Here is a 15,193-nt window from a genome sequence, read left to right as displayed (position 1 = left end):
AACGATTGATATATAGATGTAAACATTTCTAATCAGGAAACGGCGTGCGCTAGAACCCGGAAGTGTGAAGTTAGCGTACCCACTTATTATCGGCTATAACTTTTTTATTTTTTGAGAACTAACGACAAAATTTGGGAACTATCAAGAACTAACGATGAACTAACGATTGGTATGATGAAAAGTGGATACGCTAATATGGGTACGCCAACTTCACGGACCTGGACTGGAGCTCAAAATAATTTCTAAGTTCAAAACAGTATTACTGGAGAGTAAACCAATCAATACAAATAAAAAACAAATTTAAATGCATGGAAAAATCAATAAATGTGATGAAGAAAGTGAAAAGGAACCTCTTGTCGGGAATTTTAGATTTTGAGTCATATATTATATATTAAATATACAGGATGAGTTTTAAATGAGTTCCCCCCCTACTTTTTTCTACATTTCTTAAGATATCAACTCCGGACCTCGTCAGATCATTGTAGAGTAGTAAGTACTTCATTTTGACTGGGTATAAATTTTTGGCCGCCATCTTGGATCCGCCATATTGGATACAAAGTTTTTTTTTCAAATGTAAAGGTAGGATTTTGACCCATCGTTTTAAACTATTTTTTTATGCTGAATACGATGCTGCAATTCGTTTTAAAAAATCTTGACCCATTCTAAAGTTATGAGAACTTTTTATAACATTATTTTTAGCCCATTTTAACATTGTGCATTTAGAAACTAAGAACATAATCGCAAAATAGTGCTGGATAAAGTTAAGTATACACCACGTTATATACATAAATCTTTATCTAGCACTATTTTGCGATTATGTTCTTAGTTTCTAAATGCACAATGTTAAAATGGGCTAAAAATAATGTTATAAAAATTTCTCATAACTTTAGAATGGGTCAAGATTTTTTTAAACGGATTGCAGTATCGTATTCAGCATAAAAAAGTAAATTAAAAAGATGGGTCACAACCCTACCTTTACATTTGAAAAAACAACTTTGTATCCAATATGGCGGATCCAAGATGGCGGCCAAAAATTTATACCCAGTCAACATGAAGTACTTACTACTCTACAATGATCTGACGTGGTCCGGAGTTAATATCTTAAGAAATGTAGAAAAAAGTAGGGGGGGAACTCATTTAAAACTCACCCTGTATATATGATTCAATACAATTTTTTTGTAATTCAAAACAATTAAAATTTTTAATTCCTTATTTAAACTCCGAATCAAGTTATAGGACTGAAATTTTGTTATGGAAAAGGGTAATTTTGAGAAAAAACTATTTTAAACAGTTCAAATACGCATAAAAACGTTTTTTTTTCACATTTAAAAACAATTTTGGTATAAAAAAACTTATAATATCCTCTTTGGAGACAAAACCAATTATTGTCTTAACTCACGGTAGTTTTCAACTACCCTCTAGCATAGTTTTGATAAATTGATTGTTGAGTTACTGTTAAAGCTGGAATTCCTTGACATGGGGGATGTCAGTTAGTTGTCTCAGCCTTATCAACAACATATAGTTGTCAATATAAATCTCTCTACGGAATGTTAGGTGTAGAGGAATACTTGAAGTGAAGTTGGCTTTAATTCTTGAACTGTTAGGGGCCTCCTAGTTTGTATGGCCTTGGCGGCTTCATTGGCAACAAATAATGCAATGACATAGCAAAGGGACATTTCCAAAAAGCAAAAATACTGTAAATTGGCTGTTACGTATATATTGACGTTTACATATTGTTAATCAACGTATCTTATAAAGAATTATGTGATCTAATTTGAAAGGAATATGACCTTTCTGTAATGACAGTAGGTAGCCGCTTAAATCCTATTTTCTCTTTGTACCATATTTTACAGCCAAAATGTAGTGTTATTTTCAATAATGTTACCAACCCAGAGTGCCATAGTCCGTAATATAGGCAGGTGCAAATAATTTGTCAAGATGGGTACCATTTTAGGCAAGGTTTCTATGTTTGGATTTTAGACACGATAAGAGCAGATATTTCTACATAAATATTTGAAATGTGTAGAATAATATGATAAAATGTAGGCAAAAGTGGTAAAAAAAGGAGACACCAACACAATAGATATAAGATAGTTCAAAAAGAAATAATTTAATTTAAGAATTGCTGTAATAAAAGGATTTTCCACTGATTTTGTAATGGAACGTTATTGCAAAACAAACATGATAAAGAGGAAAATCAATTTTAAAATCAGAAAATAACATTGCAAATACTTGAATTGGTAGAATTCAGTAACTCCCAATAAATATGTGTTGTTTGAAATACAATTTAAATACCCCCGTCGCAGCAAACCTGCAGACTAAGCGAATTTCCATTTGCCTGATTGGATTCACACTAAAATGTCTCCTTAAAAATATCACATTCCTTTTTTAAATAGAATCAGTGTTTAACACATACTTAGGTTTGCTGAACAGGGAGGGTAAAAGTGTTTTTTTTTAATGCAAAATGTTAATAGTTAGTAAGAAATAAAAACATTTTCCAAATATGGGCAAAATATGTTAATAAACAAGCAAACTACAACAGTTTACTTATTCTCCATAAGAATAACATGGGAATTTTAAATTTACAATTTTTTGGAATTTTCTCCATAACCATTAGGTGCATTGTAACGCTTCAATGTACTAAATTATTTGTTTTTTTTAAGCTCTACAAATTAGTTTGAAAAGAAATTGCAAAGTTTTATGTATTTTGAGTCAAAAATGGGAAAAACCCATTTTTACCCCATAAAACCCCCCATAAACCCCCGTTCCCATGGTCCGATCATGCTGGTTCGCGAACTCGTTCGAATAAACGTAGGTTTACACGTTTGTACCAAATTTCATCAAAATCGGATCATTTTTGCTTGAGTTATCGCGCTAACGGACACATATATATATATATATATATATATATATATATATATCCTACTAATATTATAAATGAGAAAGTTTGGATGTATGGATGGATGTATGAATGTATGTTTGTGACAAGTGAACGCGAAAAATACTGGTCGGATTGGGCTGAAATTTGGCATGATGATAGCTCACATTCCCGATTAACATATAGGCATATTCTTATTTCAAAAATCCTTTCGGGCTCCGCCCCACCAGTGGCTCTGGAGTTTCCCATGTTAACCTTATGAGAAATGGAATTATTGAATCTTAACAGCTGTTTCAATTAAACAAGTTGGTTCTGTTCTATGATGTTCAATAGCATTAAAGTTACAAGGATTACCAACAGGGTGCAGCAGTATTATTTCTTTTACATTAATTTATGACAACAGCTAATTTGCAACCAAAATGTGAGTGAGCGTAGCGAACGAACTTCAACCTGGAGGCGAGTTAGCGTAGCGAACGAGCTAACCTGAGGGCAAGTGAGCGCAGCGAACGAGCTCCAACCCAAAGGTGAGTGAGCGTAGCGAACAAACTTCAACCAGGACGTGATTGAGCCATGCGAACGAGATAATCTTGAAAATTAAGAAGTTAAACGGGGCAAAGCCCGCGGGTTACAGCTAGTATATATATATATATGAATTTGAACGGATGGTGTTTTTGGCCTCTAGGGACCTCAAAAAGAAAAAAAAATCGGTCCCAGGTCCAGGTCTTACCATGAGTACTACGGTAATAGCTTATTCCCTATATGGGAAATTCGCTAAAATGAACAGCTGTTTTATTAAAAAGTATTATCATAGACTAAGCAACAAGGGAGTATGTTTTATCTATGGTATTATTCACATGGCCAAAATGTAAACAACTCTGTGGAGGGATCTTTAAAGGCTTCTGGGGCAGAGCCCTAAGCGAATTTACTTTGATTTTCTTTTGATAACTCATCTACAGACCAAGACCTTTCTTTGGACACCTCTATCAAGTTTCTACGCCCAACCGTTCTCTCAAATTAGTGGATACAAAGTTTCAAATTTAATATTTAGATTCCCCCATGTTAATCTTATGGGAGAAAGTCCAACTTTGATGGAAGATCCTGCCCAAACTAGTAAAGATATCAAAAACGAATAACACTTTGCAAAACTACATAACAGGGCAATTTAACACCAAAATTTATCATCAAAATTGGTCCAAAAATGAGGGAGGAGTTCTGTTTACAAAAATCTGCTTAGCGTTGAAACTATCTATAGATAGTTTCAAAAATATTATATATATAGGCAATGATTTTAAATGTTGTCAACACATTAAATTTTTGAATATTTAATAGGCAAAATACACATATAAAATATGTATATTATAGATACTATACTTATTTAATCAATATATATATACATTATGAATCTATTTTATATACCTCAAAACTTATAAAATTGACATTTTGCATCTTGCTATTTGGTAATATTAATAATATATATTTGAATATATCAAACTATTAGATATATTATTTATATGTTTTATTCGAGGTTCTATCAAATACAACTTTGAATATATAAGTAAAATACATATTTGTGCTACTAGGGCAAATAAGAAGCAAGAGACTCACACTTTGGCAGGAAGCTTTGTTCTAGATTTTGATACTTACTATATCAACATCAACTGCGACTTTTTCCAGCACACATAGTAGGCCTGAGTGAAAATTTAAAAACGTACGTTTTCATGCAGTGCCGGATTTAGGGTACTTGCGGCCCTAGGCCAAATTACTTGAGCGGCCCTCCCCCTGTGGTGAAAATTCCTTGCGATCGCGGAAGTAATAGTGACTATCTCCTATACATCAAGGGGACATCATCATCGACACCCGTGATCCTGGATGAAATCGTGGACATCTCTCCTAAACCAAGTCAAAGCCATCATAGTTATCCGGGACCGCAGTAAAATCGTGAACATCTCCCGCGGGCCGCAATCACGGGGACATCATAATTGAAACTTGCGATCGCGGCAAAGTCGTGTTAAAAAACCTCTCCCGTCGACTGCGATCATGACGACTTCATCATTGTCACCCGCGACCGTGCCGAAATCTTAAACATCCCGCTCGGGAAGCCATCACGGGAACGTCCTCATTGACACCCCGAGCCGCGGCGAAATCGTTAACAACTCCCGTGAACCACGATCACAGGGACATCATCATCAACACTCACAGCCGCGGTGAAATCATGAACATCTGCCGCGGACCGCAATCACGGGGACATCATCATCGACACTTGCGATCGCGGCAAATTCGTGTTAAAAACATCTCCCGTGGACTGCGATCATGAGGACTTCATCATTGTCACCCACGGCCGTGCCGAAATCGTAAACATCCTCCTCGGTAAGCCACCACGGGGACATCCAAATTGACACCCCCAGCCGCGGCGAAATCGTTAACATGACGCCATTGTATTATTCTTAATGAAATTACAAAATAAAGATTGAAAAAAAAACATCTCCCGTGGGCCGCAATCACGGGGATGCATCATCAACACTCACAGCCACGGTGAAATCATGAACATCTGCCGCGGACCGCAATCACGGGGACATTATCATCGACACTTGTGACCGCGGCGAAATCGTGAACATCTCCCGCACACGGGCCGCAATCACGGGGACATCATCATTGACAACTCGATAAAGCATCTAATTCGTGAACGTCTCCTGCGGGCTGTGATCATAAAGAGACATCCCCGTCACCCACGGCCGCGGCTAAATCGTGAACGTCTCCCGCGGGCCGCAATCCAGGACATCATCACAGGCACCCGAGGCCGCGGCAAAATCGTGAACATCTCCCTCGGTCCGTGGAGACATCATTATGGTCACCTGTGATCGCGGCAAACTGGTGGTTTAAAATAAATATTATTTGTTATTAATTTTATCTAAAAAATGTTTTTCCCAATCCTCTGCGGCCCCCTTTTGCTTGCGGCCCTAGGCCGCGGCCTAATCGGCCTAGTGGTAAATCCGGCACTGTTTTCATGTCCCTGGCCTTTTACTTCGTAGATACTGGATTTGTAGTTTATTATTATGTGTTTTAATATTTTTTGGGACGGGGGCAACATGTTACACACATTTATTTGGTTTTAAATAGGTTCTAGGTATTTTTTTCGTATTTTTAAAGTCTCGAAATTCACGACCATGACGTGTCCCTAGGGTACATTTTCCAACTTTCACGCTGTTTTTAGACTAATTATTCATGCCAAAATATATAATGCCATATTTTTATGTCATCAATGGTTATTAAACTTACAAAAAAGGAGCATATTATAATTTTATTGTCATTACAAACTGACTACCATGACAAAATAAGTCTGTCCCTCGATTTGGCGTCACGACCATTTGGGAAAAATTTTCAACTTTGGAGCACGACAGTGGCAAGCCTGGCGTCGATGGAGTCAGTTGGTTTTAGAGACTAGTTCGGGGTGTACGTCAGGATTGTAGTGCCGGTCGTTTCGAGTTGAAAGGAGGAATTACAAGATTAATAAAGGAAAGATTGTGTTTTTTGTAATTTTGGTGTGTCCATGACCGTACGTAGTCATTCGATGAAGTAGACATGGTGTTAATTTTTGTTTATAAGATATTTCAATTGCTAGATTAACCTAGAAGTCCACTTTGTATCCTCGAACATGAGGTGCAGGGCTACCGCCAGAACAGCCAAATAACACGTAATTTCACGACCAAAGTTTAACGACCATCGCGGGTTTTTTCACGACCAATCCAGCCTTATGGATTATAGTGTGTTTGGTCGTGACAATAACTTTAATATAATTGTAAATAGAACAGTTTAGTTCAATTGCTTAGAAAGATTTAGATTATTCCAGACAATTCACGACCGTACCGCTTGTCCCTGACCATCACGTTTATGATTTCTATCATAAAAATTTCAAAAATTAAAATATCGTCATATTTCAATGTTTTATACACAAAAGAAGCACACCTCTATACAAACATAACGATTTTTTGGGTCTCAGGTAAGTTTTTTCGGAGTTATACAAACTTAAAAAGATTTTATTGGCTTAATTTCAATTTTTTGAGTTTTTTATTTTTTTCTAGAAAGACCAAATATACAAAAAGCTCAGTGACCTTTTTATTATATAATGGTCATAAAAGTAAATTAGTTTTTAGCAAAACATAGTTATAAAAATAATATCAACTATTTTTAATATTCATTTAAACGTCCGTTATGGTCGTGACAGGATTTTGTGTTTTTCCACTAAAGATGCTCTTTTAAAAAGAAACTACCAAAGATATTGCGTTACCATGGTCATTTTATGAAACTTCAAATGTTAATGAAATAAAAAAAATAATAAAAGTTTTGAAAAAATGGGAAAAAAAATTGCAAAGTGCTTTTCCTGAAAACGTACGTTTTTAAATTTTCACTCGCCTACGTATAATCATAAGCATAGCCCCGTAATCATATAGACTAACCAACAATTTCTCATTCCATTGTAAATTATGAAGCTCGTTTTCGTGTCTAGTTCAAGTTATGGAGACACTGAGCATTAGTGTTGACTATATTTAGTTTAGATTTTTTTTGTTATTTAATGATTGATTTAAGCTTTACTGTTTGGTTCGTCTATACTCCTTTTATCTATGGTTATACAACTAGTTAGTGAGTTATCGTTTATGATTAGATAGTTTAGGTTTTAAATGACTGAAGTAACAAAAAACAAATTGTAAACCAAAAACGATTTAGGAGCACCAAACGTAACTAACAATAAAATTTTCTTCAGCTGATTCAGGATGACAACTCTACTAATGGGGATTGGGGAGTACAGCACAGCGGATAACGGCAGATATTGTCTGTGACGGCAGCTTCTGCCAACGAAGTGGAGGGTTACCGTGTATGCTTCAAGTCACTCCTTACAGAAAAATTTTAAAGCGTTGATTATAAAAAAAATAATGCTATAATACAGTAAACAATGTAATGTTTTATTTACAATGATTTGCATTAGCTTTTATGGCATTTTTACTACGATTCTGGACGCTGTATTATTCACTACTTTTTTTTAGAGAGAGATGCAAATGACCAATAACCATGGCCAATTACAGTAACGCAACCTTAACATTTATTAGGTACGTATTACCATTACCATTGACTGTTGGATACAGAAGTTGTATTAATAGTCAAAGGTATTACCATAGATAAATCATACTCCCTTGTATTACCTAAGGGACTATGTTTTGTCATAGACTAACGACTAACGAGTATGTTTGATCTATGGTAATAGGCTATATAAAATACGAAACACCAGCCAGTTTATAGGCTACGTTAGTTTTGGTGTTGGCAAACCTTCTCTACCATATGACTTTAAAAAAAAAAAACAACCCTTCTTATTCTTAAACCAAGTAAAGTAACCAAGATGGTAGTCTGTCAAACAGGTGGTGATGTTCTGCTTGTGCTCTAAATAATATTCAATACAAACTATAAACATTGACTATTGACATCTTTCGTAAAAATGTAAAGTTTTTAGGAGGAGGTTTGCCTCCTTTAAAATGGATGAAGTGAACAAATCCAAGTCGTTGATTCGGGTAAAGCGTAAAAAATTGCCTTTGTTTGAAAACAAGCTGAATGAAATTCAGGATAAGTTTTCAGTTCGACTTCAGAAATGTTTACCAGTGCCCTCTAACCCTCGTGTAGTGCTTTTCAAATTAGAACAAGAAAGACGAAGAGAAATCGTCGATTCTCTCCTGTCCGATGTACAGGTATGTTGTATGTTTTAGTTAATTTACAAAAAGGCCCTAGCTTTGAGTAAAGAAAGCTAAACTTATACCTTGTTGGTATAACTTACCTATCTTGGTAGGCTTAACCCTAATAAAACCTTGCAAATGAGCAAAAAAAAAAGCCTTTTTTTTTGCTCATTTGCAAGGTTTTATTAAAACGGATCTGAGAAGCTTGAAAACAATGTTAATTATACTGTTCTATATACCATTTTGTTTGGAAAATCATGGGCTTCAATAATGTACATAAAACATAAGTAGGCCTACCATTTGGATAAAACTGAACTTATACTACTTAAGTTATGTTATATTGAATTTTTTTGCCTTATCTACCTAAATTAGACCGTTTTAAGCACTTTTTACCATTGGCACTTTTGGGGGAAACGCCTATTTCACCCTGAAAATCACGTTTGAAAATCAAGAAAAATGCTAGAAATCAATGATTTTAGACGCATGTGAAACTTTTTGGGTGCAATTTCTGGGTACAGTTTCTTAACTGGGCTATGCTAATATCGATTTAAACTATCGATTCGATTAGTAAACCTTCATGTGATTTTTTCACCATCAGCAAGTTTGGTTGGTTAGGTTAGGTTATGATAGTTTAATTTTATATTATAAATATTTTAAAAATATTGTTTATTAATTTAAAATATTGTTACTAATCGATATATTTACCAGCTAAGTTATAACTTATCAGTTATAAAATTAAACTATCATAACCTAACCTAACCAACCAAACTTGCTGATAGTGAAAACATCGAATGAAGGTTTACTAATAATCTGTATTATCATAGCTAAGTTAAGAAACTGTACCCAACTTATTTTTACTATATGTCAATAACTTAATACTAACCTAACCTAACTTAGCCAGGGTTTGCCCAAAATCTGTCATTTTGGCACATTGTTAACCTAAGCATGGGTTAGGTTAGGTTAGGTTAAGTTTGGTATATAATTTGGTTTACCCAAAAATGAGGTCATTTTTGGTACTTTACTACTTATTTTTTACGATTTTTCAAACCTAGTTTCCTGGGAAAAAACAGAATTTGCAAAAAAAAAAAGTGTTTAAAATGGACTAATAATAAAAAACCCCCAACCCTGAGTTAAAAAGAAAATTATCAAGCCCCAAAAATCATTGATTAGGCCTAGGCCTACCAGCATTTTTCTTGATTTTCAAACGGGATTTTCAGGGTGAAATAGGCGTTTCCCCTAAATGTGCCAATGGTAAAAAGTGCTTAAAATACCGTAGTCTAATTTAGGTAGATAAGGCAAAAGAAATTCAATATAACATAAGTAGTATAAGTTGAGTTTTACCAAAATTTGTTAAAAAAAAATTTTAGGTAAAAAAAAATATTTTGGATACCCTAATTAAAAAAAAAAATAAGTTTGCGCTAAATGAAATTGTATAAATTATAAATTATAGGCCTATAAATATTTGAAAATAGCCACTTTGTTCTAAATTTTATGACGATTAATAATATAAGGAAGTAGATTTGCAAATAAATAAGTTATGGGCAAAAAACAGATTTCAGTACATAGCGTTTAGCTAAGAATGCATAGCCTAACCGTAGCTAGGAATCTGGCTGATAAATTACATCAATATCACTACCTACTTCTTCAGGATCATCAACCAGCCCTTCAAAATCCCTTAACCCTTAATTTGACAGCGTGCCATTATTGGCACATGAGAATTCAAAAAAATGCCACGTTCGACTGTTAACTTTTTAATTCCAACAAACGGCGTCCAAAGGTTCTTTGTCTATTGCTATTATGGTTTAGTGCACTATATTGGATGTTTTGGAAATTACTATCACTTTAGACCAACATATAGAAAAGGAAGTATGGAGGCTTAGTGTAGAAGGTTAGTAAATTACTTCTTATTTCAATATTTTAGGCTGTTTACTTATATATCTAAGTGATTTGCACAGATTAAAGATGAGAAAACATAACCCAGGTCAGTAATTAGCTTAAATATGAATATTGATTTTTTTATAAACTAAACAATTTGAGTGTGAGAAAAATGGCACATTGCCAAAGAACCAGTGAACAATGAAAATTTTTGGGCGTGCCAAAAATGACACATTCCCAAAGATGCAGTTATTTTTTTTTTAGTTTATTGAGCGCGCCTAAAGTGGCACACTGTTTATAAAACATTGAAAGGTATTTATATTTGTAAATGTATGTCTCTTATTACCACAAATTGTAAAATAAAAATGTTTTTGTAGGGAAAGATTTTTCACTAGGCTGTTTAGAAGAGACTTTGGCTTTACAAAAAATCCAGACCATCCATGGCAACAATATCTACCAAAAAGAGTTTTATTTCCTGCTGAAAGTGAATCTTCTTATATGAAAGTTGTTTGTGCATTCCGATAAAGACTTTGGTACTTACAAATATTTGCTCACCGTATCAACATATCGTGGAATAACGCATTGCTGCCACGTTGAAAATAATTAAACTGAAAACCAGCAAGACAATATGTTACTAAAAAATTTTAGTTATAGGATTTTTGAATCGCTAACCAAAGAAAGGAGTAAAAGACAAGTTCTAAAAGACAAGGATTTACTTCTTGTCACACCAGCTGCTCTGATGTATGTTGAAGTTGTACGCTTTGATGGTGTTGGACACTACCCTTTTTTTGTATACATCAAGAGGTCGATGCAGATTTTGCAACAATAAAAAATCGCCTTTAGAGTGTTCAAAGTGCAATGCGAGGATGTAACTGAAAGAAAATAGCAATTGTTTTGAGGGGTTTCACCAAAAGTAGATGACGTTTCTTGATGTACATACTGTAATGAAATTTCAAACGATTTTCATGATGTGCATGACTAATGAAATACCAATAAATTATATAATAATGTATTTTCTATTGTAATCACATAGTTTTGTAGAGATTTTACATGTGTATACATTTTACTTCATTTTTTATAATGACGTTTATACCATTTTATATTGGATTGATAGCTTTTGTGGAGAAATTGATTTTTTTATATCTTGCATATTATTATAGTTATACAATTTTGATATCCAATATGTGATAATGTCGACTTATTCAAACCCTAAAGTTTATTTTTAAGTGCTATACAGATAAACTTGTTGTATTTAATTCAACATAAGATTCCTAGAGAAATCTCCGCATCTTTGGCAAAGTGCCAAAAATGGCACACATGAAAAAGTTGTGAAAAATACTTATAAGAATTTTAAAATTATTTTTTTGAAGTTCCTTTGGACCCTTTTGATTGAAATATTGCAAGGAAAAAGTAGTTTTCAAAAAAAGATTTGTTTGCCAAATTAAGGGTTAAATCTTCTTATAATGCACCACGTATATCACTACTTTTGATTTTTAACACTAAAACAATGATAAACGTAATAAAACACATCAGTCATCGGTCCGAGGTTAACCAAGCTGTTTACAAATACGCACGTCAGCTGTCTGCTACAATATTTTCGGAACTAAAATGAAAAGCGCTTAGAGACAGACCTCGGGAGAAAGCTCTGAATCTGTCAAATAAAACGATACCTAACTCGATCCAATTCAATCCGATTTTGTCAGTCATAGAGCCTTCGCCGTAAACAGTGTTTGTGAGTCGCTGCAGCGACAAATAACACTCGGAGGGTTATTTATTGGTGTAGTATTATTAATTAGCCTGCTATTGATTTTAAGAGTCATCTGGATATGTACTGAATTTTATAATTTCTCTTCTTGTACACTATTTAATCGGGTTCCTTTGTTCAAAATAGTCTTGGACTTATAGAATCAACGTCTATTAGCCTAATTTTTTAATAGTTTAACCTATCAAAACAAGATTAACCCAGTAAGTTAATCGCTGTGGCATAACACTGCGGCCACATGGATGTTTTTTCACGCACAAACGTAGTGTGAAAACACGCAAAAAATATGAGCAGCATTGAATGTAATGGCCTGGGGATGCCACACACGACGTGTTTTCCCACAGTAGCGGGCGCCTATTTTTTTCAATGCTACCCTAATTTGTTGTGTGTTTTCACACTGTGAATGTGCGTGAAAAAACCCCCGTGTGGCTGCAGCCTAACTTAGGCATCATACTGATCTGATTGAGACAACCGTTTGGTATTTACAGTTTGGTTTTAATGGGTAGGTACCAACACGTGATGGAAGGAGATAACGTCTAGATGTAATAGACTAAGTCACTCAAAACCACTAATAAATCAAAAACCTTAAATGTTAACTTTGTCAATACTGTATAGGCCTATAAATGAACAATCTGAACTATGAAGCATTGATAAAATCAGCAACACACAACTTTCCTAGACATAATGGATCAACACTTGACCTGGCAAAACCGCAGAGGTCTGGACAAACTTGGAAAACATTATTTTTAACTTAAGTGCCGACCATACGAAAGTCGGTACTGTATTTCAACCCTTTCAATGATAGAATTTTTTTTGTAATCTTCCAAAAAATGCTAACTTAGAGTTATTTAGGTACTTATTTTGTCCAAAAAGTGCTAAGGCTTTCCACGGGGCCAAGTCTAGGGTGTGAGAAAGAAAATCGGTAAAAATAAAATTGGTTACAGTATCTCAAGAGGGCTAAAGAACGATATTTTGGGCCTTAATCGTATGAGGAATCGAAAGAAACCATCATGTTTCCAAACAACAAAAGAGTCACCGATATGCCCATTTAAACTCACACCATTGAAAATCGCGCCGGCACGATATATCATCGCTTATCACTTTTCGTATGAAACGCGATCAACGAAATATTGTTACATAGCCCTTTTTGGGAAAAAGACGCACAACGTATATCATCGCATAGCACTGAAAGGGTTAAGCCGAGAATGGAGATGAGTGGTACGATCTTTTAGTCTTGTTACTGAGTAAGGCTGACATGTTCCTTAGTTAGGACTGTTAATTAATAGCCCATACAACCAATGGCAACTAAGGGACCTACAGTTTATAGTGGAATCCAAACCACATTTTTGCCTTGTAATTTACAAATTGGTCTAATCATCAGGATAGTAGGCCTAACTGTAGATAGGTAGTTGTAGTACTAACTTGTGTGGACGTTAAACACAGATCATCTATATATGCCTACATATCCACAATTTGTGACCTCCAAGTACAGTAAAGTTAGAACCTCTTTAATCCAACCCCCGTAATCCGAACATCCACTAATCTGAACTCTTCTTTGCTGTACTCTATACACAGTAGGCCTACAGTAATTCTTCATTGTATAGGCCTACTGTATTTATTGATATACACACCATAATTGTTTCTACTGTATTGTACAGTACTTTAATACTTTTCTTTACTTTCTTATTAAATGGCGACCATACAAAGTACCGTAGGTATTTTAAGCCAAGTCTGAATGTAAATGAGTGTAGGATGAGTGGCGCGATCTTGTAGTCTTGTTAGTGACTAAGGCCGACATTCCTTACACAGCTGTTAATTCATAGCCCATACAGCTAATGGCAACTAAGGGACCTACAGTTTATAGTGGAATCCGAACCACATTTTTGTCTTGGTATAGGCTATACGAATTGGTCTAATTATCAGGATAGTAGTCTACTGCGGATAGTCATAGTGTACTCACTCGTGCTGACGTTAAATCCACACCAGGGAGTATCGCATCCACAGTGCATGCCTAAAAAAATATCCACAATTCGTGACCTCCTAGTAGCTGGATTACAGGACGACGCCACCCGTCCCAGTCTAGCCTACTGTATATTCACTATGTTTACTATCTTTATTACACAAACTCTATAGGCCTATATTACTTTATAAATAATTTTTAACTTTTCTCGTATCAATTACGATTTATTTTTAACTTATTATATGCCCTAGTGTAAAAAAAACCCCGCCGCAGCAACCTGCCGACTAAGCAAATTTCAATTAGTATAAAACAAATTTTAATTAAATCCATTTAAATAACATTAGATTTTACGAGTGCCTAGGTTTGATGCTAGAAAAAAAGTAATAGGCCTAAAGTGTATTTTTTTTGGTAAAAATATTAATAGGTTGGTAACAAATAAATAAATTTGCCAAGTTTGAAAAAAATAATCCATAAACAAGCAAACTACAACATTTTACAGTATTCTCCTTAAGAATAACATGAGAATTTTAAATTTTTTAATTTTTTAAATATTCTCCGATGCCAATAACTAAAATACCCCCGCCGCAGCAAACCTGCAGACTAAGCGAACTTAAACTTGTCTGATTACATTTTTACTAAAATATTTCCATAAATAAGACATATTATTCGCTATTTAAATAACATTAGATTTAACAAGTGCTTAGGTTTGCTGCTACGTGGAAGGTAAAAAGTGATTTTGACCATACATCAATAGTATAGGATGAAATAAATAAATTTGCCAAATTTTATCAATATATACCCATAAACAAGTAAACTACAACAATTTTCATTTTCTCCATAAGAATAACATGGAAATTTTTAATTACACTATTTTTGAATTTTCTCTGTGACCGTTAGGCATACAACAGCGCTTCAATATACTAAATTATTTCTTTTTTTAAGCTCTACAAAACGTTTTAGAAAGAAATCACAAAATTTTTTGTTTTTAGGTTCAAAAATGG

General features: G+C 34.4%; 1 protein-coding gene across 1 annotated transcript in view; it reads left to right on the top strand.

The window, feature by feature from the left end:
* Positions 1–8,274: 8,274 nt before the first annotated feature.
* Positions 8,275–15,193, top strand: part of LOC128990194 (endoribonuclease ZC3H12A-like) — a 57,415-nt gene continuing 50,496 nt past the window's right edge. Inside the window, exon 1 of the mRNA XM_054412480.1 lies at positions 8,275–8,610. Within this exon, the coding sequence (XP_054268455.1) occupies positions 8,401–8,610 (210 nt within the window). The 5' untranslated portion in view covers positions 8,275–8,400. The remainder of the gene's footprint in view (positions 8,611–15,193) is intronic.

The sequence above is a fragment of the Macrosteles quadrilineatus genome, unplaced genomic scaffold (assembly GCF_028750875.1).
Source record: "Macrosteles quadrilineatus isolate MER2022 unplaced genomic scaffold, UCM_ALF_1.0 Scaffold_3__2_contigs__length_128488019, whole genome shotgun sequence".
Lineage (NCBI taxonomy): Eukaryota > Metazoa > Arthropoda > Insecta > Hemiptera > Cicadellidae > Macrosteles > Macrosteles quadrilineatus.
Note: the sequence above shows the minus strand (reverse complement) of the source record. Positions and strands in the feature narration are given on the sequence as shown.